Source organism: Bombus terrestris, chromosome 4, assembly GCF_910591885.1.
Source record: "Bombus terrestris chromosome 4, iyBomTerr1.2, whole genome shotgun sequence".
Lineage (NCBI taxonomy): Eukaryota > Metazoa > Arthropoda > Insecta > Hymenoptera > Apidae > Bombus > Bombus terrestris.
This window is the reverse complement of record NC_063272.1, coordinates 10,823,812-10,851,759: the sequence shown is the minus strand read 5'-3', so window position 1 is coordinate 10,851,759 and position 27,948 is coordinate 10,823,812. Positions and strand designations below refer to the sequence as shown.

Sequence of the window (27,948 nt, the reverse complement as noted above, 5' to 3'; positions counted from 1 at the left end):
AAAAATCTATTATAAGACAGAATTATGTAAATGCTATTATTAATTAATTTTTAGACATTCTGAAAAGTATAGACATACCTTTTTTTAAAATTCCATCTTATGCTTTGATAGGCATTAGTGAGACAATTTTACCATTTTACCACCTTCTATAAAATGATATTAAGGTATTTATGAATTAAAATTATTAATTTGAAAAGTGTCACAATTTGAAATTTAAAAGTAAAATAAACTATATTATTATAATTTAGAGACGTATTATATTATATAAACGTTGTGAGCACTATACAATATATTTTAAAATTTTTAGTGAATAGTTCTGTTTGCTTCTTTATATTAGATTTTATAGATTTCTTTCAGATAAAATTACTTATATTATTAAATATTTTTATTTCATAATGAATATTGATAAAATTTGTACATATACATATGTAAAATGCATTAAACTCTATCAGATTCCTTTCAATGTTATTTTTATGGTAAATACTATGTATAGATACTTATCACTCTTGATCGAAATTGAACGTTTTTTCAAATTTTATGATTAAATGCATTTTCAAATCTCATATTGGTTTCATATTATTCTTTATCAAAGTGTAAATTCTAAAACGTGACAATTTTTGAAATCTACTTTATGTTATAATTAACCCTGCATTTTTTGTGCGTAATTTAGTCATTTTTAGTTTAGTTTGTGTCTTTTTCCTTTTTCTTTTACGATTCATAACATTTAAGAGCTCGATAATAATAGATTTAAATCTGTCCTCGCCTCGTCCTGTACACTTGTTAAACTGTAACAACTGATTAATTGTATAAAGTTAATTGTCGCGTAAAATATTCAAAAAATGTTTAACAATGTATCCGTCCTGAATAAATATTTTCAAAATCGTTAAATGACGGAGAAGGATAGTTTTCTACAAAGACAAAAGATTCTCAAATTATTATTAATTTAAGACGGAGGTGTAGTACTATCAGAACGAAGTTGAGAAGGGGCAGCTTCGCTGTAAGCGATATCAAATACACTTTTCTTTTCTAATAATTGTTGGTGTCGCAACCTGTTGCCACCCTGCAACGATATTGCTATTCCAGAATCGAAATCTTCACCGGTACACGCTTGTTCCATCGTAGGTGGAATATCAAAATGTTGTGGTGACAGTTGCGGCGAGGGATGAGGAGCAGGTGGAGGATGAAGGTAAAATGGCGCAGATATCTTTTCGTATTTGTATTCAGAATGTTGTAGCAAATGATATTTAGGATCTTGCGATACCGAGGGTGGCGTTGCTGCGAATATTTGAACCGGTGGATCTTCGTTTTTTCCCCCTTCGGCTCTCCTTAATTTTCTTCCTTGACGAACGATGGCTTTCAATTGTTCAGACTCGACGTTTACCAAAGGTTTCACTTTGCGTCTCGTCCGTGGAGTCGTGTCAGCAGTTTTATGGCTCGATAACTTTTTACCTTCCTTCTCAGCTTTTTGATTTTTCATACTCCTTCGTAACCATCGAGGAAGTTGCTCCTCGTCGTCCGTAGCCATTAATTCGGCTCGTTTCTTTTCCATTTCTTCTCGATTCTTTTTGTACCAGGCCATGTATTTCGGTCGTGTCTTACTCGTATCGATTTCTCCAGTTTTCGGTGGAGTTGGATATTTCTCGCTGCTACTGGATGATTTTTTGTCCTTTTCGGCTTTCAATTTCGACAGAGATTGCTTTCGCCGTGACTCCTCATCTCGTTTCCTTGATTGTTTCGTTTGATCGCTATCTTTTTGCTTCAATTGTTCTTCCGGGAGCTTTCTACGTGTCCGATACCCACCGTGACTCGTTACATCGTGAAAATGAGTCGCTTTCTCCTCGGAAGATTCCTCGGAAGAACTTTTTTTCTTCCCTCGTTGAATTACTCTTTTCTTTTCCAGCTCTTTCATTCTTCTATCGGTAACTTTAAAGGTCTCGGTTTTTGCAAGTTTAGAAATTAATGACGGTTCATCTGGCTTATCAACCTTTTCATCGCCCTCTTTCATTTCGTGTTCTAGTTCTGTATCTTTTACACGTTGTGTACTAGTCGACGATTCTTTCTCGCGAACCTCATCTTGTCTATCAGGCTTTCTATCGTAGTCAGAATCTATTTTCGTATCCTTTACATGTTTCGTACTAGTCGAATATTCTTTGTCACGAGCTTTATCTTGTTTTTCAGCTTTTGTATCGCACTCCTTCGTTCCAGATTCTTTATCCAGTTCTAAACTGCATCCAGATTCTGTTTGCTCGTCTTTCTTCATATCTTCTATGTCAGTTGCTGTGATTATTTTCTTCGGACTAAAATGCGTTTGTATATCCATAGTCCTTTCCCTTAATACAGTTTCTTTATCTTCTTCTGTTTCGCTTGTATCTTCAAACTCCACGAACATTTTGTCTTCCTTCGAAGATTCTACGTCCTCATCTTCTATCTCTTCGATCGATATCGTCACTCGTTCCTCATCTTCCATGTTCTGTAGCTCAGTTGCCTGCTCCGTTTGACTAATTTCTTTCTCAGAAAGTTGTGGAGCGCGATGTCGTGGTGTCTGATACGGTCTGGTAGTTAACGTTGTCTTCCTGGAAATATCACTCGATGAATCACTATCTTCAGAATCAACCACCGTATCTATTATGCTTGTAAAAAGTGGAAGGCTTACGTCTATAAATTTTCCCTCAACAGGTACTTCCTGCCTCTCTTCTTGCCCTATATCTTCCTCTAGAGGCAAAGTTTTATCCATTTTCGGCTTCGTTAGATCTTGCTTATCTGATTCGCCATTGGGGACAATCGTAGCTACATTAAATCTCATATTTGACTGTTCCTCCGGAAATGCCTCCCTCTGAATGTCGGCTTCCTCCGCGGTAAAAGTTTGTTCCTCAACAAATTGTTCTACTTCCTGTAATTCAGTTTGCTCGCTCTCTGACTTCAACTGCTCTTCGGATTCGGATATTTTCCCGGAATCTGTTGAAGCTTTCCGTATAGTGGAATCAAACGCAAACTTTTCTTTCTCTGTCGTCTCGTACATCTGCGGGGAAGTTTCAACCAATTCGATTTCCTGAAAACTACTGCTCACTTTACCTGACGGTTCGTGCAATTGCTCCACCTTCTCAGTAGTTCGTGCTAGTTTGCTATCTGCTGTTTCATTATCCGAAAGTTTCTCAGGTTCCTTGCTCACTTCGTGCGTTTTTTCGAATAACTCCTTGGCGGTGTCTTGTTTTTCTTTCGCCGGTGTTGCTGGCTCGTCCTTTAAAGGTTTACTAATTTCTGATTTCTCGACAGATTCTTCTGCCACTAATTTTGTCGCTTCGTCTCTCGAGGAGTCATCGATTTTTATCTTTTCGTCGGATTCTTCTTCCCTTGCTTCTTCAAGAACATTAATTTGCTCAACCTTTTTTGCCGCATCCTTTGAAGTTGATATTATTTTGTCATCATCGGAGAGATCAATAATTTTATCTTTCCCCACGTCTTCTTTCGTTTGTTTGTCATCTACTGGTGGTTCAACAAGTGCCCCAGACTCGCCATCTATTCGAGGAGTCGGAGATTTACTAATACTCGAAATTTGGGCTTCATTCTTTTCTTTCTCTTCTCTGTTGTCGAAAGATAACGAAGCAACTTCTTTCTCGATAATTCTATCGTTTGTAGATGATTGTTCGATAGTTGCAATTTCTTTTTCGCTACTCGGAATTACCGATCCTTTGCCATTCGTTAATGTGTCGAAGACACCATCTGTTTTATCAGTGGGATCATCAACAGCTGATGTCTCCATTGGACTTTCTTTTTTCATATCACCATCGATCGAAGTAGACACTTCCGTTGAATCCTTTGTTGTTTCACTACCTTCTTTCTTAGTGATTGTTCTTTCTAACGAATCATCTTTTTCTTCAGTGGTGTCATCAGGTATCTTCATGGGAATGACTTCTTTATCGATTTGATAATCTTGAATCGTTGATATATCATCCTTTTTTTCGATTGTAATTTGCTGTTTAATTTCTGAAATTTTTGGGACAATTCCCTCGACAGGAATTTGACTGTCATCAGTTTCTTCTGTTTCTGTACTCTCTTTCTCAGAAGCTTTGGAATCGTCTATTTTTTGCATTCCTTTATCAATTTCTTTTTCTTCGACCGGATGGTCGTCAATTTTTACAGTGTCTATAGTTATTTTTTCTTCTTTATCGTGATATTTTTCCTTTTCTTTATCGTCGATAATACTTGCTTGTTCTTTGGTTTCTTCACTTTTCACAGTTTCCTTTTCTTCTTCAACAAGTGTTTCCTCCTTCGTATCAATAGAAACATCTCTCTCACTAATTTTGTGATCGTCGCTAGTAACTGGTTCTTTCGTAACATCTTTTTTTGCACAGGTTTCCTTTTCTTTGGGAGAACTACTTTTTCTCTTTTCATTTTCATTATCAGACGTAATATGTACGATTTCTTCTTTTCCATTTAGACTAACTTCTTTGTCTATTTGCTGATCATCCGATTTAAGATCTGTAGTTCCTGCTTGCTCACCAGGCACCTTTCCTTTGTCTAAAAAAATAGCTTCTTTCTCACTAACTTTGTCCTTATCGATTTCCATTGAAATTTTTTTCTCCTCATCGGACGTTTTCTCTTTACCAATGAAATCAACGATAGCTTCTGTTAAAATTCCGAGATCGCCAACACTTGTGTGATCCTCAGTTGTCTTTTCAACCATTTTATGATATGTAGCTTCTGGTTCAGTAATTTTGAAGCCCTCGGTTGCTTTTTCAACAGTTTCATAATGTTTAGTTTCTTCTTTAACAGTGTCTTGTTTCTCAACAGTTTCTATAATTTTCTGATCTGCGGGTGGTTCTCCAGCAATGTCATCATCGTCCTTTGTTTCTTTACCAATTTTCTGATCTGCAGTTGGTTCTCCACCAATATTGTCATCATCGTCCTTTGTTTCTTTACCAATTTTCTGATCCGCAGTTGGTTCTCTAGCAATGTCATCATCGTCCTTTATTTCTTTACCAATTTTCTGATCTGCAATTGATTCTCCAGCGATGCCATCATTGTCCTTTGTTTCTTTACCAATTTTCTGATCTGTAGTTGGTTCTCCAGCAATGTCATCATCGTCCTTTGTTTCTTTACCAATTTTCTGATCTGCAGTTGGTTTTCCACCAATATTGTCATCATCGTCCTTTGTTTCTTTACCAATTTTCTGATCTGCAGTTGGTTCTCCACCAATATTGTCATCATCCCTTGTTTCTTTACCAATTTTATAATCTGTAGTTGTCGATTTCGTCATTTCTTTGTCCATAGTAGGTTCTTTGGAAATTTTATACCCCTCTGCTGCTTTTTCATCAATTTTCCGATCTTCAGTTGTTTCTATAACAATTTTATTATCTGGAATTACTGTTTCAGCAATTTCAAGGTCAGTTGTTTCTTTAGAAGTCTTTTTGTCTCCAGTAACTCCAATAATTTTATGGTCCGCTGGTGTCTTATCAAGAATTTTATCATCCTCTTTCGTTTCTGTATCCATTTTTGTAAACTTAGTGGTTTCTTTATCAACTTTCTGACCCTCAGTTACTTCTTTATCCATTTTTTTATCTTTCCTTGCTTCTTCGATAATTTTGGGGTCCCCAGAGGTTTCTTCTCGAGTAATTTGATCAATTTCCCTCGCTTGTTCATCAATTTTCTGATCCTTATCTATTTCTCTATCAACTTCTTGATCCGTAGTTGCTTCTGGAAAAATTTTACGATCATCCATTATTTTCTTATCAAATTTTTGATCCTCAGTTACTTTGTCAGTAATTTTATAATCCTCACTTGCCTTTTCAACAGCTATGCCATCCTCAGTTGTAGCTTTCACCATAACTTCGTTTTTATCACTAATGCCTTCTTTATCTTCATCTACGAAAGTACTTTCTATAATTTGATCAATGGGTTTAATTCTTGTAACGTTTTCGTCGTACTTTTTCTGTTCATCTAAAAAAACATTTTCTTCAGCCTTTCGATCGTAAGTTTCGATCATTGACGTAGTTTCTTTTTCACGGGGAATTTCGGTTGTGTCTGAGGCGATCTTTTTTTTCTCCTGGTCACTAGATGTTGCTTGTATCGAACCTTCCTTCTCCTCGATAGTAGCGTGATCTAATTTTGAACCATCTACATTTTTTACTGATTTTTCCTTTTCTCCATTAGTTTTATCTGTTTTGTCTTCTTTCCCACGTATTTTTGATTCATCTGCCACATCTTGTCTCACATTGTCCTGTCCATTACTTGGCATTTCAGTTCTTATATATTTCTCAACTGGTTCTTCGATCTTTTGCACTGTACCTATTTGATCACTACGATCTTCTCCTTTAAGAGCATCAACTTCGACTTCTAGTTCTTTTTCTGCTTCTTCCTTTCCTGTAGAAATTCCTTCAGCTCTATATTCTACTTCTGCCCTCTTAAGCTCTTTTAAAGCTACACTCTCTTCCCCAACATCTTTTGACAGCTTTTTCATTTTCTGCTCCAAATACTCGTATTTATCATCTTCTTTATCATCTTGTTTCCGCTCTTCTAACTCGCTCAATGGTTTCATTTCAATTTGCCCTTTGGACTCATCTAATGATTTATCTTCTTCCTTATAATCTTCTAATTTATCCTTTATATGTTCAGCTATGCCTTTTTCAGCTTCGCTCGTTGATTTATCTGTCTGCGTACTTTCTTTTTTTTCAGCTGTATCGCCATATTTTATACTCTCCATAGGTTTTTTTTCAGACGAAGTTTTATCAGTTTGCCGATCTCGTACGGTAGTTTCACTGAGCTCTTCTTTCTTAGTTGCAGCCATCATATCAATAGCCGTAAAACCTGTAATCAATTCTTCTTTAGCATGAGCCGTAGAATCATCGATCGATTTCTTTGCACTTATATGTTCTTCAGGTTTCGCAGGTTCTTCAAACGTATCTCGAATCCACTTCATCCCATTTTTTGACACCTGTATCGTGTCAGGAATACATAATTCCTTCTCTGTATCAATCTTGTGTTTTTCTACGTTCGTTGTATCCCGCTCTTCTCCCATAGAAATTGTTGCTTGTTGTTCCACGATTTCTTTCTTCGGTTCTTCAACGAAGTCGTCGCTAAATTTTTCAATTATCTTCTTTGGAAACCTTTCTACCACGCGTTGCTGTACGCCGTTTGAATCTCCTTCCGAAAAATCTGTACTGCTTTTCTTTTCGAAATCTCTTGGAGTAAACGCATCTCTTCCTCCTCTTCTTTCTTCCGTACTGGTACTGGTTTCTTCAGCGATGTTCTGTTTACGAGATATAGTACCCAGTTTCGGTGCTTTTATCATCATTTTCCCAATCCTCTCAGACTTCAATTCAGCCTTTGGTGTTTCCTTCGAGGGAGCTTCCTTTCGCTTCTCAACTTCTTCGTCTCGGAATTCGGACATTTGCTTTTTAGGTTCTCGTCGCTCCATATGCGTTTGACGTTTCACTTTCGCATGACCTTGAGTGCTAATTGGTTGCTTCTGTTTCACGCTTTCGTGACGAGTTCCGCAAAATTTCTTTGGTTTGTCAAGAGCATCGTCGAACTCGGAACTTCCCGTACTGATCACTTGACTCTGTTGATATTTCAGCTTTTGTTTCGTTTTAGCTATGGCTGACTCCTTCTTCTGTTTTCCTTTCTGTTCGGCCTTTAACGAGCTCGCGGTACATTCAGCTGCTTGTTTCTGAGAACTCGAGGAATCCATCTTCTTCGCGATTTTCTGATCCAAGTCCTTCTTCGGCTCTTTCGCAAACGAGTCTGACTTCTCCTGGCTCGTGCTGTCGCTGCCAGTGCTCTCGTGAAATTTTTTGTCACCCAGTTTGCTCAGCTTCTTCGTTAGCATTGTAAACTCTTTCTCAAGAATCCTGAAACTCGGCTTTATCACGCCATCTGATTTTTTCTGCGTCTTCGATTTTCCCTCCTTTTTCGGACTTCTACCGTCTGCCTTCTCGCGGACGTACTTTTCACGTTGAACTTTTATTTCTGGCGAGGAAGTGGACTCAGTGACGTTCATCTTTTGATCGTCAGTCACGTCCTCGCAACTTTTCTCGTGCCTCTCCTTACGTATCTCCTCGGAAGATTGCGAGCCAGTCTCCTTCTCGTTCAGAATCTTATAACTGATACTCGTGCGTTCGGTTTTTTGATAACTCCGCATCGTTTCGTCCTCTTCGCCTTTGTACGAACTTCCGTTTCCATCCAAAGAATCCGAGATTTCCCTCAGCACATCCGGCTCCAGAGAAATCTTCCTGCCTTCTTTCACCTCCCTCACTTTTTTCCTCAGAATACTCAATCGTTTATCGAAACAAGGGCTCACTTCTTCTTCGATCGGCGACTTCATCCATAGAGTCCTAGACCTTTTCCAATCTCCATCGCCGTACTTCTTCCTAGACTTCAATTTTTTCCTGTGTCTTGACTCTTCGTCGGATTCGTCGTTGTCGCTTCTACTTTTCACCTGACGTTCCGTTTGAGTGGCCGCTGTTCTATCGGTTTGAGTGGCGATCGCTACTTGTCCGGGAAGGCTTTGCGTTTCTAAGTAACTTGTGGAATCCACTCCACCGGCTCCTGCACGACGATTTTCTCTTTCGAGTAGTAATCGAGTCAATAGCGCGTTTTGTCTTGCTAGCTCCAAGTCGTGAAACGGATACTGTCCGCTATTTGCTTGAACGTGATCTGTGGTAACGGCCGGCGGTCTTTCAGCAATTGGAACACCACTTGCAACAGCCTCTTGCTTCTCTTGCCTCATAGTTTCTCTCATTTGAGATTCCCTTAGAGATTCCTTGTCTATCTTTTGCGAACCATAGTCACCGTGATCGATCACTAGCCTCTGCACGTTAGGTCCTATCTCTTCGATGTGCTGCCTATGACCGAGATCCAACCTGTCAGGTATCAGGATTATCTCTGGCTGTTGTTGCTGACATACTTCTTTCGATCGTTGATGCGATTCCATGCTACGCGCGGCTTCGATGTCCTGCATCGACAACTCGTGCCTCGACTTCTGGTCTTCTATGAATCTTTGCAGAATTATATCCTTGCCATCTACGATCAAGGCTGTTGGGCGGTGATGATGAGGTTGGTGAAGATGGCTTGTCGTATCTTCCACTTGTCCTCGTGTCACTAACCGTAAGACTTCAGCGTTTCCTTCGCGGAAGAAATGTTGCTCTCTGACAGTTGGTTCTTCGTTCATGTCGGCTTCCACGAATCTATGGAATCGAGTTTCGATCGAATTTTAATTCAGCTACACGTATATAAAAGCAACGGCCTATCAATGATGTTACCAATGATCTTATTAAAGCGACTGACGATGTTACGTGAGGTGAACAGAGCTGTTTTAAATTCTAGCTGGTAATTAAGATTAATTAATTTGTAATTAGATTGTGATTAATGGTTATAATTATATATAAGTACAACAGAGAATAGTGACGCTAATCATAATAAAGAAAAGTGGCGAATAACATTCAACTTAATCTAATTTTAATCAATATAAACTTGATCCTACATTTTTTACAAGAAAGATAATTTGGTTCAGCGATGATTTCAAGCCTCAAGAAACTACACAACGACATCGTGACTTTGAGAAAGTAAACGAGCCTCTCCGCTGTATTATCTCATTTCATTTCGTGTAAATTTAGAGTTCCATTTTATTCCATTTCGTTCCATATAAAAATAAAACAGGACGTATGAACGAACGTGAGATGACAGCTTACCTACCTTTGCCTATAAGCTTGATGTTGCAGATCGGAACCTCTTTCCATTTCATGTCGTTGTAAAGAGTCCAATTCCGCAGTACGATAACCTCTTGCCTTTTGATCCTCCACATCCTCCATGTACATTCTTTCTTGTTCATTTATTCTGCCCTTCCTCGAGTGATCGTAAGAATGTCCATCTCTTAATCTTTGAGCTTCAAGGTTCATTTGAACGTCGTTTGGTTGCCCAGAAATGTAAGCAACGTCGCCAGGAAGCGAACAATTCTTTACGTTTCTTCTATTGAATTGCCAATTTCTTCTTGTTGGATCAGCACTCCACGCCTGTTTCCTTCCATTCCACGATACTGAGATACGACGAAAGTCCATATAAATAATAGCATAATATTTGTTTAATATGACAATAACATAAAACATACAAAGATAACGTAAATATAATAACAAATATAAAACCTTGATAATGATACGATATTTTGGTTAATACGAAAAATACCACATGTTATTTAAAGTAACTTTTCGCGTTATTATAAAGTCGTTTTAGTTTTTAAACTTTACGTTAAGCTTTAAACGTATTTGTATTGTATTTGTATTGTGTAATTAAATAATTCTATGGTTAAAATAAATTATAAGTTTTTTCACATTATACGACATATAATATGAGTGACATAAGATATAGCAGATGTTCTAATACTTATAATCAGCAACATATCAGGTTATTAATTATATTATTATCATTAGTATTATTTATTATGTTATTATATGTATTCTATTACATGCATTATGTATATAATTATATAAAATTTAATGATACACATAATGATTTAAAAATAGATTACCTTCGGTAGCTACCGCAGGCTGCCGATGAAGATGTCGTTTTGGTCTTCCATCTGATCGTACGACCAATGTTTCCGACGAATGTACTCGTCTTTTTCTGGGTGCCATATAAAAAGGACAGCCAGGACATATGCAGCAGATAATTAACGCGGCAATGGCCAAAAGTATAAGTAACACCAGGATTATCAGAAGCCAGAATAATAATTTATTTTCTGCTTTGTACACCGTCTAAAACATTTATCCAAATTTTCGTCATTTTTTTAAATGTAGCTAATGTAATAAATTACGAAAGTCATAATTTATATAAACTAGATATTCAAGTGCTAATTATTTAAATATCTTACAAACAACAAGACAAAGTAATTATCCCAGATAAATGGTTTATTTTACAATTTTCACTATATAATTTGGAAGTTGAGAATCGTATACATACCACTTCTTCGCTTGGAGCAGTAGCAATAGTATTGTTAACAAGAGTCGTTTGACCATCATTGACATTTGTATGATGTGGAGTTCCATCAACAGGAACGTTTGTATTGTCGATATGTATACTCGTGTTCATAATCGCGTTTCCAGCAATGATTCCGACTCCATTTGCAGCTAAAGCTTCTCGAATCTTTTCTACATCTACCAAAGACGTACCTGGTTCCGTTTGCTCGACGCGAGCCACGATAATACTCCTGAAAAAGTATAGTTTAAGTTCCTTCACTGTTGATTTCATATGTAAAATAAAAAGTCCATAAAGACTGAATATTAAAGAAAATTTGCCTTTCCTTGTTCCTTGACAATATTATTTATCATAAGACTTTATAATGAGTATATAAATAAAAAATAAATATAAGATTTTATTACAAGACCTTACAATGAATAATCCCTCTAATAGTATATATCAGAATCTAATGACCATCGACTGGTTCATAGTTGAAAAATGTTTTTCATCGAGTGATTAAATCATAATGATCATGTACCGAATATCAGTAGGTCACTAACTTTTTTCCTCCTCCAGGAAGAATCCCTGTACTTCCAGTATCATTCCGTTGAATATAAGGTCGCGTCTCTAACACAGTCACTCGACCACCTGTAATAGCAGCTAAAGTTTCAGCAGTTTTCGTTGAGTTCGGCTGTTCTCCTGGCACCACGAACATCATTATGCGTGCTTCCATTGCGATTCCACTGAGGATCCGAATTTTTGTTGTACTCGAAAGATGCGGTACACCTGCAAAGATTTATATTATTTGTGTCTAATAACAAATTACATTATTTTGTACTTATACCGTAAGCAGGAAAATTATTGGGCAAATAATTTTCTATCGATTTACCTAGATCGTATGCTCTGGCAGTGAGAGTGTACAGTGCATCGTCGTCAGCTCGTTTTCGTCGTTTCTTTATAACTTCCGTCGACATTTCCTTCGTTAAATTTCCCAAGTTAATCCTCGTAGATTCATTCTCCTCAACATTTCTAGTCACCATTAAGAAATCGTTTCGTGTCTCTTCTTGACTATTGACAAATTTCGTTTTAGCTTTCTTCGAAAATTTCTCGTATGCGCTCTGTTTCTTTTGTCTGAATTTCGTAATCGGCAACAGAAGTATTAATTCACCGCTCGTTTCGTTTAAATCGAACTTCTTCCCGTAGTTTCCGTAAACTAATTCGTATCTAACTACATTGTTGGGTGGCTCTGCGTCAGCGTCAATCGCCTGTCGATAGTTACATTCTCTTTTTCCTTGCAAGATTTTTGTTCATATCATTTAATTACACTGCAGATGTTTATGAAAATTCCTATCTTTATCAACGCAACTATATAGTAACCGATAGTAAATGGATAAATTTTCCAATTATTTTTAAATTATATATAATAATACCATGTTACATTTAGATATATATCTACTTAGATTTCTCATAAATTCATAAACATCCTCAGTCTACTTATAATATGACTACGTATATTGTAACTTTGAATTATTTTCTAGTACAATGGTTTATATAAAAAGATCATAAGATGGAGGGGGCGTAATAATCACAGAAGATAATTATTAAGATTGTTTAATATACCTTTATCAAAGCTGGTGATGTAAAATTAGTTAGATCAGAGTTCAACATAAACTCGTAAACGTCCTTTTCAAATATTGGTGCATTATCATTCACGTCAAGTAGATTAACTATTAAAGGAACAATGCCACTGTTGCCATTGCCATTTTCATCCCGAGCTTCAACGGTTAATACAAGTCTTGCTGCAACTTCACGATCTAAGGAAGAGCCCATAGCGACAGTTATTAATCCAGTGTCTGAATCCATAGTGAAAGCTTGACTGCCTTCTCCTGTTATACCGGTATATCGGATACTGCCATAAACACCTGTATCTTTGTCAGTTGCGTGCACCTATCGAGAGAAGTTATTATAATGTTTATTTGACATCCGATATTATTTAATCATTTCTTTCTCAACCTTGTAACTTATGTCAGAACAATGTACATATTTTTGTATAGTTGTATATATGAAAAACGTGAAAATTATATCACGTCGTGTAAAGAAGAAATATAGATACAATGGTTTACAAAGAAAGGGTCAATAAATTTCTTTCAATCTAAATCAAATGAAAATAATAGATTTTATTATTTAACAGTTTGTATAGGTTTCTCTTAGATATCGTGGTATATTTAAAAGTTATTAATATTCTACGGTTATAAATGATATATGAATAATCTAATTATGAAAATCATGAAATTTCTTCGAGAGATAGTTAAGTGTTTACCTGAATCACTCGTGAGCCGGCAGTTACGTTTTCAGATAACGTTACCTCGTATGATTGTTCGTCAAATATTGGCGGATTATCGTTTATATCTCTTAAAAATATTGTAGCTGGCACTGACGCTGACAGATTCGTGGCTGGACCAACTTCCTGAGCTACAATCTGAATTCAATGAAACTGTATTAATGACAGTAAACAATGAAGAATCGATCGAAGAACAATTAAACTTATTATAATTTATTATATTTTTTTAGATAGCCATAAACTTTGTGATACAGATATAATGTAACGACAAATCTATATATACTATACTCGCCTTGAACGATAAAACTTTGTATAATTCATAATCGATGAATGTGTTATCTCGAACGGTTATAATAAAGTCTGCGTTGCGTTCTGCAACCGTCGGATTTATTTCAAACGTATTATTGTTATTTTCCAACTTTAACGCAAACACCCCAGCTTTTCCAATATCTTCGTCTTTCACTCTGGCTGAATATTGTTCACCAAAATTTATCACAGTCCCTGGCTCAGGATTTTCGTCTATCGTGGCAACGTAACTATAGCAAAGGAATAAGATATTTTATAAACATAAATTACATTTTAGGATTAATGGAAATGTACAGGTTGAAAAGTGGTCGGAAAATACTTGAAATTTCCTCGTTTTTCATAGATTTAAGATTTCAGGAGAAGAAATAATCTAATCTATCTTAAACTTTTTTATTTTGCTTATTATGCTTTTATGTTATTATATTTATCTGGAAAATAGTGCATTTAATTGCCATGCTTTATTTGTCTCGTTTTCGATAATAACAAAAGTTAAAGATATCACAAACTGAACTAAACTTAAATTTATCATTTTTAATGTCATTGCTCTTGTAAATACATAATAATTAATATTCTAACGATTATATGTTTTTATCAATCGTTAGTAAAAAGACATAGAATAAAATTTATGTGTAATTTATTTAGTCCTTAACAATTTGTAAATTTCATAGTTATTAAAGTGGAAATTATTCACGACTCAGGTACCAACTTATCGCTCTCGAAGTATGGTGGACTATTTCCCGGCTCTCCAAGAAGAAAGCCAACGTCAACGACTGTGGCTTGGGCAGGAGGTTCTTCTCTGCTTCTTCTTATTTCTTCAGCAACCACCGTAAGTACAACGGGTGCTCCAACGTGCGTAATTTGGGTAAGTTCCTCCAATGGTTTGGCAAGTGTAATTTCACCTTTCAATCAAAGATTTATAAATTAGTGTAAACCTCTAAAAAGCTTTGATATAAGTAGATTATGTTTCACTCTATGAAAATGTTCAGATATGAAAATTTAAACGATGTTTGCTTTTTGGATAAAGAAAATTAGAATATCTACTAATTAATTACTATGGATGATAACTGTAACATTATTCATGTTGTGGACGATTTGTATGAACAGAAGATTTAATTAATGAGTTATCAAGTGAATGTTATTCATTACATATGATCCATAAAATGTAAATAACTGAAATGAAATACGTTTATGAGACGAATCATTGTACAAATTATACATCCTCTTATATAAATTAATACATTCTCGAAAAGATCGTTAAAGACTTAATACCTGACTTCTATTATGTTTAGGTCTTTATTTGCATGTATTATGCGTAAACGTTCAAGTAATAAGCTATGTCACGATCGAAATACTTTTATTGGGAATTATGAATAAAACATTTCGGTCAATGATCCCTGTTACTTATGTATGACATACAGAGCACGCATGTCCAGTGATGGAAATTTTCCATAACACATCACGAAATGGAGTTTAGCGAATGAACTGCCCTTATTAACATACATTGCATTGTACTACCTTCTTATTTCGTATATAACTCTTATTCTCATTTACACAGTTATTCGCTTAATTTTTCTTCTAAAGTATCAACGATTATATAATTTATGGTTGAGATACATTGCGTAATTATTAATTCAATGATACAAGTATTTACCATTCTATTAAAACGATACAAATAAATATAGGAAATATAGAAGCGTTTAAAATAATGTTACCTGCTTGAAAGTAAACTTCGATAAAACTATAGCTCCTATAAACTGATATAACTTAAAATAGCTAATATAATTCAGCAAAAAAATTCTTGTATAAATACGAATATACACGTACAATGAGAGACGATAATAATTTATACATCGTGAGCCATACCTTCTCCGGCATTATCTACATGTACATTCACCGTATTCCAAATTTTTAAGTAGTCCTCTTAACTTTATATATTTGCAAATTTCATGTTCAAGATATCATCTGATATCTATAATAAATTTACGAATTTAACATATACCGAGATCGTAACAAACAGATACGTATTTCGCAACTGTAATTAAATAGCTAAAATTCTCCTTATCAAGTCTATTTATTCCGGTAGCGCGTAAAGATACGGTCGCTCATTTATACTTACAGAACACAATACACTTTTATCTTTTATATTCCTTCTGGCCCTGTCTGTTTCTTTTTCGCTGGTTTTCTCTCGTGGTTACGTCTATACACATACGCGCGCGCACACACACATACGATACATACACGAGTACGAAGAGGTCGCATGCTTCGTGTCACGAAATGATAAGCATCGCAGCCTGAAAAGCAGAGACTGACCCCTAAGTACGATCGATACCGCGTTGTAGACCGTCAAGACTTTCCTCTGACCACTACTACCGAGTTCTGGCCACTTCCTCGCCTGACTAGTTTTTGGTTCCGCGAAAAGAATCGGTATCACCGATCTCAGACGTTAGATAACACGTTCGTGCGAGCTTGTAATCATGTGGAAACAAGCGTATAAAGTTGCTTCGTTGTTTCACGGCCCTTAGCCTTCCCTTTTCCAAGGATCTATAGTGGAACGCATTAATTTTGGAAAACGTGCTGCATAAACCGTAGATTTGATCAATGAACGAGTAAAAACTACATTTTCTTTCTAACAAACACTACACGAGCTGACTTATAAGCCGCAGTAGCTGAGTCCTTTTTGAAATTTTTTAAATATTGGTGCTAATGCGTTTGTTCGATGCTTATCGTATATATATATTATTTCATCAATTTTCTCTACTTTCACGTGGAGTTGACCGATTGGGCAATTGAGCGAATCACATGTCAGCACCGCGAAGAGAAAAGAAAAGTCCATAATTGTCTGATTGAAAAATGACCACGCCAAAATTACACACGATTAGATCTTCGATAAAACACATCCATTTCATGCCACTTTCTGAGAAGACGCATCACTAACGACTGACCGTTTACTACACAAATACAGAAAAATTGGAAGAACTGCTTAAAATCAGACACCGCATTAATATCCAATAATCGCATAAAATAGACAATCAAAATTTTTTAAGGACATTTACCTTGGTTACAATGTTTGCTTCTAACAGTGCCATTTCCATCATTAACGATCGAGAAGTTGATGGAAATGAAAAAGATTCTTTTTATGGGAAAATCGAGAAACTGTTGGCTCTTATTGATCAACGGTGTATTCTTCTCGTAATAGAATTTCTTCCAGTGCACTCTGCACGGTTTCATTCATTTTTCACTGTGCTAGAACTGCATACGTAATCTGTTTTTCCGTGCCAGCTGTACCTCTAAGAGTATGAATCATTCCTTCACGCTTTAATGTCGGGAAGTGGAGTTCGAGGTAGTGGTAAATTAATTTGAAACCCTACTCATCGAGTGGATTATTCCTGAGAAATCAGGTCATTCGACGGTGTGTATGTCGGTGAACCTGTGAATAATTCGCTTACTGATGGGAACGCTAGGAAATGTAATTACATCCTCTGTAAATTATTGTGTTTGCCGGTCATATTCGTGGTAATCAAATTTTCACCACGCTCTGTTGAATTTATGGACCAACATAAGTACCGATTGTAAAACTTTACGCGATTGTGGATTGTCGATGTGATAGAACTTCTCGACAAGATAGAATGATAGCCATGGTTATATAATTTATGTAATTTATGATCTTAACAATTTTAATAATAACTTCTAGAAATATTTTTCCAAACTCGTATAACGATATTTCTTCAAATCTATCTTCTGGAAATAACAAGTTGTTTTCTTCTTAACAAGTTTTCTTCTTCTTCAACTTGACAACAAGTTGTTTTCAAGTTTAATCGTCAATTGGGTTTTGATAACTCGAAAATTAAGTAATTATATCTATAGAAGAAGATCATTCAGTACACTGACTTTGACGATATATTTCAAGTTCATCGATATCGATTAGATGTGCCCTATTCTAAATAATCAGCTTATTTTTATATAGAAAATTTGATCTATTCAGTGGTGTATAATATTTTTACGAATAATTCAATACTTTCCATTGACTGTCATAGGTAAGTAAATAATTTGTATTTCAAAAGCGAACTACATGTTAAAGATTCTTTGTATAAAAATATTATCTGGGCGTCCTTATAGCAAAAAAAAAGGAAAGAATAAAAAAGCAGAAAGAGAAAGAATATAAAATAGTAACATTGTTTAATTCTTCAAATACATTTTTTAAAATCACGATATATTTTCTTACCATTTGTTTCGGAGATGTTAAAAAATGGGGTAAAGGGGTTGCCTTCAGATACGAGACCGTACACGATTTCACGCGGTACACCTTTATCTCCGTCTTCTGCGTGCACTCGTAGTATTATATCGCCCTGAAATCAACGTACACATTTGTTTTACATATATGAAACATCGTATCATAAATAGCTTTTCTGGTCTACATTTGATTGCTCAAAATTTATTAGCGATATTTTTCTCCAATTAATCATTTTAGAATATAAAATTGGAATTGGAACAAAATAAGAACGATCCATTTCTATTATTGTCGGAACAAAAAATATCCAGTCATCTTATTCGATACTGTGACCCCTGTTTGCTAATTTTACGCTGAAGATATATTACTTCTGATGTAACATAAAATTATACTAGTCAGAAATAATAAAAATAGGAAGAATGAGGGTGTTTCTCTGTTTCTAATCAGTATATTAAACTTTAATTTAATAATTTCGTGAATAGTTTAATTAAATGTAATATATATAAATAAATAGTTTACTAAATTATTAGTTTGCCTAACTTTACATCATGTGAATATTATTGCTTTATAGTCGTTCGACAATTCTGTACTCCTAATTATTATTAATGAAACGTACATATATCGTAAAATCATCAAAAATGGAAATTCTCTTTGCTTTCTCTTGTGAATCTAATTTTCAGTTGTTCTAACAGATAAAAATAGACAAACTCATTCCTACTTATCTAATTTTATAAAATTTATATATTTCATTAGACACATAAATATCATGTTAAGAAGGGAAACAACTTACTGGTTGTACAGAATTGTTAATCCTTGTGAGGGGAGGGGCTAGCGTAAAAATTGGAGGAACATCTTGAACATCTTGAACTATCACAACAACGCTTAAGCCTGCAATATTTCTAGTATCTTTTCCCTGCTCCGTATAGGGATCCTAATAAATGAACTGTGTTATTTAAATGTTCTACCAGAAAGTAGTTAACAGTATTTATTCAAACATCGCATACCGTAGCATACATAGTAAGAGTGTACATGGATTGCGTTTCGAAATCTAATTCTCCGGTTAGTGTAATTATTCCTCGTGTTTGCGTGGGTGTCTGCCGCTGTCTTATAGTGAAAAGTTCTTTTGGTTGCTATAAAAATAATAAATTATTGTTTGGAAGATATACGAGTAGCAATAGTATATTTTTAAGTATTACTTAACGTTTTAAAAATTACTGTTCATTTCTGTGACTTACCCAGAGTTCGATATAAACGGGTTTTCCACTCCAAGAATTAGCTCTTACTAAAAGATAATCTAATTCTTTACCTGGTTTAGTATCCTAAGCAAATAATTTCATAAGATTAATATTGTAATTAATGATTTTGTGCAATTTATTTTACGATAATGTAGAGACTGTCTTCCGACAGATTAATGTTAATGTAATCTATAAACATTACTTTGTACGTCATTTCAATATCTTTTATTATAACTTAGAATGCCTTACGATGGACGAATAGGTATAATCTTCGATATGGCGTTAACGCATGAAAGTAAAAAACTATATTTAGAATTACTAAATTATAACATTTGTGATTTGCTTGGCAGATTAGAAGATTTCTCGCATAATAATAGGCAATTAACATGAAAGCAGGAAACGGGAATAGGAATATGATTTGACACGAGAGCAACAGCATATCGAACATTACACGCATGCATATTCAGATTACACTTATTAGTTTCAAGCTTTTCTAACGTGTAAAAGATTAATACTTATTATTTTGCTAATAGTATTAGATAGCAAAACACTGCTGATAAAGAAATATTACTGTTTATGAAAAGGATATTAAACAATGAGAATAACACATATTCGTCGCAATAACTTTAAAGTATAGGAGAGGTCTTACACTTAATATTTTTTTTAGTTTCAAACAATGTGATACATAAAACGTTATATACCTAATAAAATTCATACGATAAGGAACGAAGCAATGTATCGTGCGATATTATCGGTATATATTATATATGTATTCGATTCTTATGGGGAAGGTGTTGTAGTTATTAACGTGTTGAATGCTAGTACTAATCGTTGTTATTAATACAACAAATAATTACCTCGGGTACCATTATCAGGGAGGGTATGTGCGGGAATATTTTATCACGAAGGGTGGTTGCGTTCGTAACAGAAATAGTAGCTTGCATCGAGTTCGAATCTCCTTTCGTGTCCCTAACCCTAACAGCAAAATCGTGAAGGCGGCCGGGCATTAGCCGTTTCGTTAGTATTACATTAGCTTGACACACTTTGTTATACAACGTGCACGGCAGGTTGTCGATCCTTACAACAGGTGTGATGGTAGCTAAACAAATAAAAGATTTTTTAACGAAGGCGTTTATTTCTGCTTCGTCCGTGTGATATTCCTTATAATTACCAGTTATTTCAAAAACAAGTGGGAAATCTGCATCCTGGTCAGTGGCGCGAAGTCGAAAAATGACAGAATCTACTTCAGCATCCGCTGGAACTAGAACTAATCCCATGTCCGTGGAGGTATCAAAGCGTGGACGCGCACCCTTTGCCCACGCGAAAACGAATCCGAAATAAATCCATACTTTGCACCATTGTCCTGCAAAGGGCATTCTGCAAACAGCGAATTACTTCTTCTAGATCTCTGCTCCGAATAAAAATAGTACGTTCAAACGCCTAACGCAATCGATAGTTATTTTACCAATATGTTGTACGAAACTAACTAAAAACTATTAGTAAAATATGAAATATTTTACGTAACGCAAATTCGAATACTTTCGTGAGCTACTTTGGGGGTAGTTTAATGATCTTTTTTTCTTTAAGAAGTTTGTCTTTTTCAATGGAAGTAATTTTTGCTTTTGATATAGTTTTGAAATGATTTTTTAAACTTTTAAAGTATTTGGATTCTTACCACGAAAGAAAGTTTCTTAAAGATTCATAAAGACTGATAAATCGTAATCAAACGATGAGTGGTTGCCGGAAGTTAAGGAGTAGAACGTATAATTTTAAGTATGCCAAGTAAAATCCAACATTTAACATTACTATTATTTACTGACTTTTTAATATTGTCTTTTTAAACGATTTTTTTTCATTGTTCTATTCCGTACTTTTCTTATTTAATTGTTTTATTTAATGTGCGATTATGAACGCCCCATTCGAATCCAGTTATTTGTAACAGAAGTCCAAAATAAGTAATCTTCTTGTGATCTCATCAAATACACAACAAAATATATCGATTGATAAAATTGCTACGAACTTTGCCAGCGACTCAATACACATGTTTCTTTAATAACGATGAAGCTGCCATAAATTGTCCCCTTAGTAAGCGCCCTATATGATCAATCTATATCCGGACATGGTTACTTCGTAGTCAAAACAAACGTTGTGTTCTTATCCAAGCGACTTAAATACTTCGAAGAAGCACTTTTATAGCATGCTAATTGCAAGATATTTAAAATGAGTGCGCGTTGGACAAACTAACAGCTTCAAGTATAACAAAAATGAATAAAGAAGACAGAAATGGAATAGGAAAATATTTATTCTATCCTTTACGTGAATGAAACGTCTCGAATTAATAGTATTCTATCTTTTAAAAATTGAATGTCAGATGAACGTATTCATTTTGGAATTTTTGTATTGTACAAAAAATGTTTCTGATACGAATGTTCGTGAATTTTATTTTATTCAATCTTGAAACACTGTTACTGGGAATATACATTTTAGCTTAATTTTAGTACCTAAATGTTGGGGGATTTTTGAAGTATAAATTACAAATTATGGAAAGAGATTAATTACACTGTTAGGAGGAATAATAAATGTATTTCGTAATCAATGTGCATCGAACTTGTGAATTTATCGCGTTAATGAAAAGATCGATATCTCGTTATACGAGTGCCCCTATTTCTTTTCTAAATATTAGAAGGGGCGAGTTCAAGCGCTCTCAAACTGACTGACAGTCAGTCCATTTATCCAGTGAGTAATTATTTAAGGTAGTCGGTGGTCATTCCTTGGTACCGCGTGATAGGGCGCGCACCCTTTTCTTTCTCTGACAGCAGTCTCAACTTACTTACGATAATTTGAATAAATGATCTGTTGTAAAATCACTGGTAAATACTGGAATGATTTTTATATTAATTAAACAAATTTTTGAATCGATTTTTTGAGCAAATTTGCAATCTTTATTTTAACATATTTATTGGTTGTCGCGTATTATTCGAAGATATATTTTTTTAAATAAATGACTTTTCTAATATACCTTTCATTTCATTATTTAACTAACAAAAAGATGAAATAATCCTTCCAATTCAGTTGGAAATATTTAAAAAGGTATATCCTTCAAATTGTCTTCTGTTTTAATATTGTTCCTTTACACGTACTATGTACACCACAAAAACATATGTATGTAGCTGAGTTTTACAGTCAAATGTATTTTATGAATTGCTATTAGAAGAATTACAAATGGCTTACGCGAATTAACTATTTAGATAGATATACAATTTTGCAAAAAAGAGTCGACACATTATAATTTAATACCATGAACAATATATTATCATGGTGGTATGATAAACAGAAAATTTCTGTAAAATAAATTCTGAGTGTTTAGACTGAATGCCAATACATTGCCTGTAGAAATCCGATGTATTACGTGCCCATATAAGTAATAGTTGTATACGTGCGAATTTCACTTTAATATGACTCCGGAAATTTGATAGACAGTGAAATAAACATTAGATAGATGAGATGCCACCGTGTTTAATTTCCGATTACAGACTAGAAATTTATCGATTTATTATCGAGAAATAATTCACTGAACTCGCGGAACGTTTTACGACATGAAAAAGGAATGGAATAATCATCCGATAATAGAATATTCATTTAGACCGTTTCCAAACACGTTATTTCTTCTTATACATAGCGAGTATAGTATGATCTATGTTTTATGCTGTAAACCTTTAACCAATAGTCTACAAATAATTTATACTTTTTAATTTGTGTCCTTACGTTCTGTGCATTTATATTTATTGATTTAAAAGTAGAATTGTAATGTGTTACTGTAAGTCGATGTAGTATAATTTATAGAATTTTTGTTTTCTATAGGTGAAAAATTAAGGATAGTATTACTGTTACGGACGAATAATGTATATTAACGACAAAAATTCTGATAGAATCGGAAATATTGATTTTATAATCAAGAAATGAGGTCGTGACCACTCGTTATTCAGAACTAACACATAACAGTGTTCGAGTCAGCGGTCAGTTCTTCACACCAATCGTAAATCCTGTTGCTAGTAAAAGGAGGCGTGAACTAATACTAAAAGCATGGTTTTATGACACCTACACAATCAGGATTCCATTAATTTCTAAAAATATTTCCCATGTCTAAATCATAATCGTTTATGTCATTTGATTTTATTTTAGTTTTATATTGTGGTGCTTTCGTGTTTTGCTGTGTGGAAAACTTATATACATACATGAGATGATAATTGTACATATATACGAGCAATAAAATTTGAGGAGAAATATTATTTTTTTAATGTCTAGTAACAGAGATCATTTCTTTAGTTTATGTTGAGCTTTTCAATTTTCTCCAACAATTAAAAGAAACGTAAGAGAAACAACTATATCTGTAAAAATACAGATCATTATAATAAGCTAGGAAAGTTTTTACGTTTAAGACATTCTAACTTACTTTCAGTATGGCAATTTTTATAATTATAATAATTGCCTAACTTAGATTTTATTTGACATACAAGCATGATAAAAGAACACGCAATTTATAACACTGAAGTTAAAATGCCTTATGAAACATTCGTTGAACTTTTATTTGCTTTATATTAATTTATTAATAATAAAAATTATAATGATATATAATAGTATGTAAGAGTAAAAATTTTAAAATGAATTTACAATATTAAATAATAATAGAAATGATAAATCCAGGAAATATTAGTAAGCAAAGTAATAGGAGCAAATCATTAATTAATTAACTAGGTTCATGATGAATAAACTATACTACATATGTATACAGAAATAAAATGTCCAAAGTATATCACATTTTCCATACTAAAAGCAATTATAAATTATTCAGGAATTACTATTACAGGCATGACTAACTACAATGACTTACAGTTTACAGGAATGATTGGTATTTTTAGAATGTTATAAATCTATAAATGTCCTATCGTTATTCTAAAATTAAATTGTACTTGCAATCAATTTTTCACGAGAACCATTTTTGTAATGAACTGCTACTCTATTCCAGATCGATTTGAAGGTGTTTAATTTCGCAATTAATTTGAAAGCCTTCGACTTATCTTCTATCCATTGTTTGGAAGTTTTAAAACGACTCAACTCGTAAGGACGCTTACCCGTACGAATTGTAAGGATGTAATTTACGCTATGGCACAATTTGCCACGTGCCCATGAAATCGCTCTGGTTTAGGGTAGAATGGGGAACGTACTATATTGAACATAGCGGAAGTGAATATAGGCCATTAACTAATTCCCCATCAAGAAATTTTCCTATCAGCAGAAGATCGCTGAACAAATATTGTACAAGTATCGCTTTTTGCAAGGGCTAAACTATCGTTCGATCACTATGACAGAGAATTGGTTTAGTTATACTGGAATAGATATAGAATAGAGATAGAATAGATAAAGTAGATAGAATTGTAAAATTTATTTAGTTGTATCAAAGTAACTTTGCATATAGTTGAATTTAAAAAATTGGTTATTAATTCACTAATTAATTATACAGTATTTTAGTCAATATTCTGACCAATTTATAATAATTCATTGAATATTGACATAGATTATAAAAATTGTTTACTTTATTTGTTATTCTGTCTGATGGAAATCTGTAAAAAATATCAGCCCATTTTTCTACCTATACTTTTACATACTGATTGCGAGAAAACCTTATTATTTAAACTTTGATATTGAAAAATTCGAAAAAATATTATATCGTATACAATATCACATATATAGAATAGAATTACCAGAAGCCAAAGAACTTCGATGAAATATTAAAATTCGAATTGCTGTTATTAACTATTCACGACTTGTTAAATTTTGATTGCTTCGCTTTCGTGTAGCCAAGACAGTTCATAAATATTGAAAAGTGCTCGTCTTATGTTAACAAGCCAGCACGAATTCTCGTCTTTGAAGAAAAATCAAGCTTTTGCTCGCTTATTGTGCATGAGAATTTAATAGTATCGCCCGGTCATTGTCCACCCTGCATGGATCGATTTAATTTTCTTTTTCCCTTAGCCTTTGAAAAGCATCATTACATCGTACACCATCACATACTTGTATAATGCTCTTGAATTATCAAATAGAATTTTTCAAGATTAGATAACCTCCATTTATTATTACGCGAACAATTTGTATATTTCAAATACACCTATCGATATGAACAATAAGATAAATTCAATTTTTAAATGGAAATTATTAATTCTAGTAAGTCTTTCTTATCAAAGCTACGTAACCGTTCATACAAAGTACAATAATAATAAATTGTTGAACGTTTAATAATGTTCATGGATATTATATCAATTAGAATATATTTAAGCTAACATTTTTTAATTACCATCTACATTTATCACTAAAAAGTATTTTGTTGTGCACCGTTAAATAATCGAGAAAGAAAAGTCCTTAAGGTGTTATAGACCGTATGTTGCGGTATAGTATATATAACTTAGTTAAGAATACCTTTGACACGCAAATGAATTTGTCTAAACACCTTCATTCGATATTGGCGAGACAGAGAATTTATTATTAACCACATTTATGAAACGGTCAAACATTCTCCGCGTCACAAAATGTAGAACGATCAAATATCTTTGTTAGTGGGATATGTAATGTCGTGCTGGCATGCCACGCTGGCTTAAAGCACACAGAATGCGCCAACTAAAACAATTTTGTGTCATGTATTCGATATACAACAAACTTTCTGGAAAAGTATGAAACAACTAGGATAATGAACATCTAATGAAATAAAATTTGAAAATGCACCGTTGAAAATATACCAGTTGTGAAATTTTAAAAATACTTCTAATTTTTAATATGTTGATATTTTGATTATTTAGTATTTTAATTATCCAATTTTCGCTATTTCGTTCTGTTATATCTACCATATGTAAAATATTAATTATAACGTCGAAATATCAAAAGTAAAAATGCTCGTAGAAATTAATTTATTACACACACGAAAATAATTTATACAAATTGAAGAACTGTACCCTTGCTTGCTATCGTAATATTACGTTAAGTTTAAATTTTTGCTAATTAGAGCAACCATTTAAGGTCTTATTATGCGGCATGCACATATATAAGGATTTTAACAGATAGAGAGAGTAACGTGATATTGCACAGAATAATTTGATACTATAAACGAAATGTCGCAGAATAATCGCCAATGTTCACTTACCTGATCGCAGAGTCATTCAGTACCGCAAAATCATGAAGCAATACATGCTTTTGCGCGGTTGTCCATCGATCGTTCATTTAACACATCCTTCGAGAATACTTTTTCCCGCGTAAAGTAATTCATACACGCAATAACGTGCACTTTACGTGAATCACGTTCTTCCTCGAAGAACCCTGATTTCAGTTACAGTGAAGAACCACGTCTGAATGATTCGCTAACAAAATCGATAAAACTATTAAAACAACGAGCAATACTTGCAATGTCTTGTCGTACTTGCAAGTAACAATATGGAAAACGTCGTACGAAACAGCTGTATAAGAGGTAACTGTATGAGAAGACTGTTAAACGAAGCACTTGCAATTAACGTAACATAAACAACACTCGTCACGTAAACTTTTTACAATGGTCGTCCCTCCTGCGTCTTTGACTTTTGTTTCGTGACCGAAAGGTCGTGATTTCGATGAAAGAATAGACTTTACACGCGGATTTAGCCGTGGTCGAGGGTCGACATTTTCGAGAGTTGTGGAAGGACGCACCACTTCACGTGGCCGCGAACGCCGCGCATGTGAAGGGGTTGTTTCGTTCAACCCCCCAACGCGAACCCTGTACGTCCATGTCACGTGTACGTCGCGAAACACCGGCCATCCCCTCTCCACAGGTTGCCGAAGGTGCATCCACCTTTTTCTCTCACAACCCATTTTTACTTCAGACTTTTCTATTGGCCTTCTCGTTTTCCCGCTATTTTCTCTTATTTCGTGAAGATTCAGTGGTGTGCGAAAGTTTCCCATCAGATATACACGTATTTTTCATTTTATCTCTTAAAAGCGATATTTTAAAGAATTTTGATCAATGTCGTATAACCGCGGGTCTATAAAATATAATATAAACGTGCCTCTGCAATGCAACGTTCGTTTGAACTCTTTTGGATACTTCTTTTGCGTGTAAATTATTATTATTTAAATGTAACGCGAGAAATTTACGTGTCCGGAAACGTTTGCACGTTCTTGCCATTGTAACTCATCGGTGAAATTTCATTTATGGAATTATTAAAGACGAAGAATAGTATCTTTGTTGACAAGAGATTGTTTAATCCTCATTTTAATCGATATTTTTTTATGGTAATTTTGCATCAATCTAAGGACTCAAGCTGAAAGTAAAACGGTATATCGTTAACGATGCAGGTAAAAGTAAAATTTATGCAAATGCTCATTGCGGATTCTGCGGCAAAAGGTAAAAATACGATCTGATACAACGTGTATGGTTAGTTCGTAATAGTTTTAATAGCCTTGAAACGATTGCGATAATGCGACTGTGGGAGTTTTCTCACTGCATTTTAAATAGTTATGGTTGCATATGCTCAGTAAACTACCTAGAAAATGTTAAAATTTGTCCGTATACTCTGAAATAATTAATTCTTTTATTCCTAAATTAATCAGTGACCTTACTCATAATTGGCTTCATTTCCATAAACGACGTCTTGCAATTATCATGAAAACCTTGATCATATTCACCTTGAACTATTTTCGCCATTGTACAGCTATAGATATTTTTGTAATATACATATATATATATCACACTCCTGTTACGAACGTGACACGAGTTGATAAACGAATTTCCTTAACCATTAGTATAAGGAAAATCTTCGAGTATTTTCAATGTTACGAATTGACAGAGACAAATACAATGCTTTATCCTATGT

General features: G+C 34.2%; 1 protein-coding gene across 1 annotated transcript; it reads right to left on the bottom strand.

Moving 5' to 3' along the window:
• Positions 1 to 270: 270 nt before the first annotated feature.
• On the bottom strand, positions 271 to 26,796 carry LOC105665704 (titin homolog). Its single transcript, XM_048405577.1, has 17 exons — positions 26,250 to 26,796; positions 20,229 to 20,434; positions 19,915 to 20,156; positions 19,058 to 19,141; positions 18,827 to 18,952; positions 18,613 to 18,753; positions 17,817 to 17,940; positions 14,301 to 14,493; positions 13,581 to 13,824; positions 13,268 to 13,426; positions 12,568 to 12,894; positions 11,837 to 12,212; positions 11,508 to 11,733; positions 10,951 to 11,197; positions 10,520 to 10,745; positions 9,691 to 10,030; positions 271 to 9,182 (listed from the first exon to the last, which is right to left on the bottom strand). Exons 1-17 carry the CDS (start codon positions 26,324 to 26,326, stop codon positions 944 to 946), a joined length of 11,577 nt encoding a protein of 3,858 aa, XP_048261534.1. The 5' UTR covers positions 26,327 to 26,796; the 3' UTR covers positions 271 to 943.
• Between the last annotated feature and the right edge of the window lie 1,152 nt (positions 26,797 to 27,948).

Excerpts from the sequence above, each read along its gene's own strand:
- LOC105665704 (XM_048405577.1), bottom strand. The coding sequence starts at position 26,326 with ATGAACGATCGATGGACAACCGCGCAAAAGCATGTATTGCTTCATGAT. Across the intron at positions 18,754-18,826 it reads CTCTTACTATGTATGCTACG|GATCCCTATACGGAGCAGGG; the intron begins GTATGCGATGTT and ends TTCATTTATTAG. Across the intron at positions 12,895-13,267 it reads CCGGCTCACGAGTGATTCAG|GTGCACGCAACTGACAAAGA; the intron begins GTAAACACTTAA and ends TTCTCTCGATAG.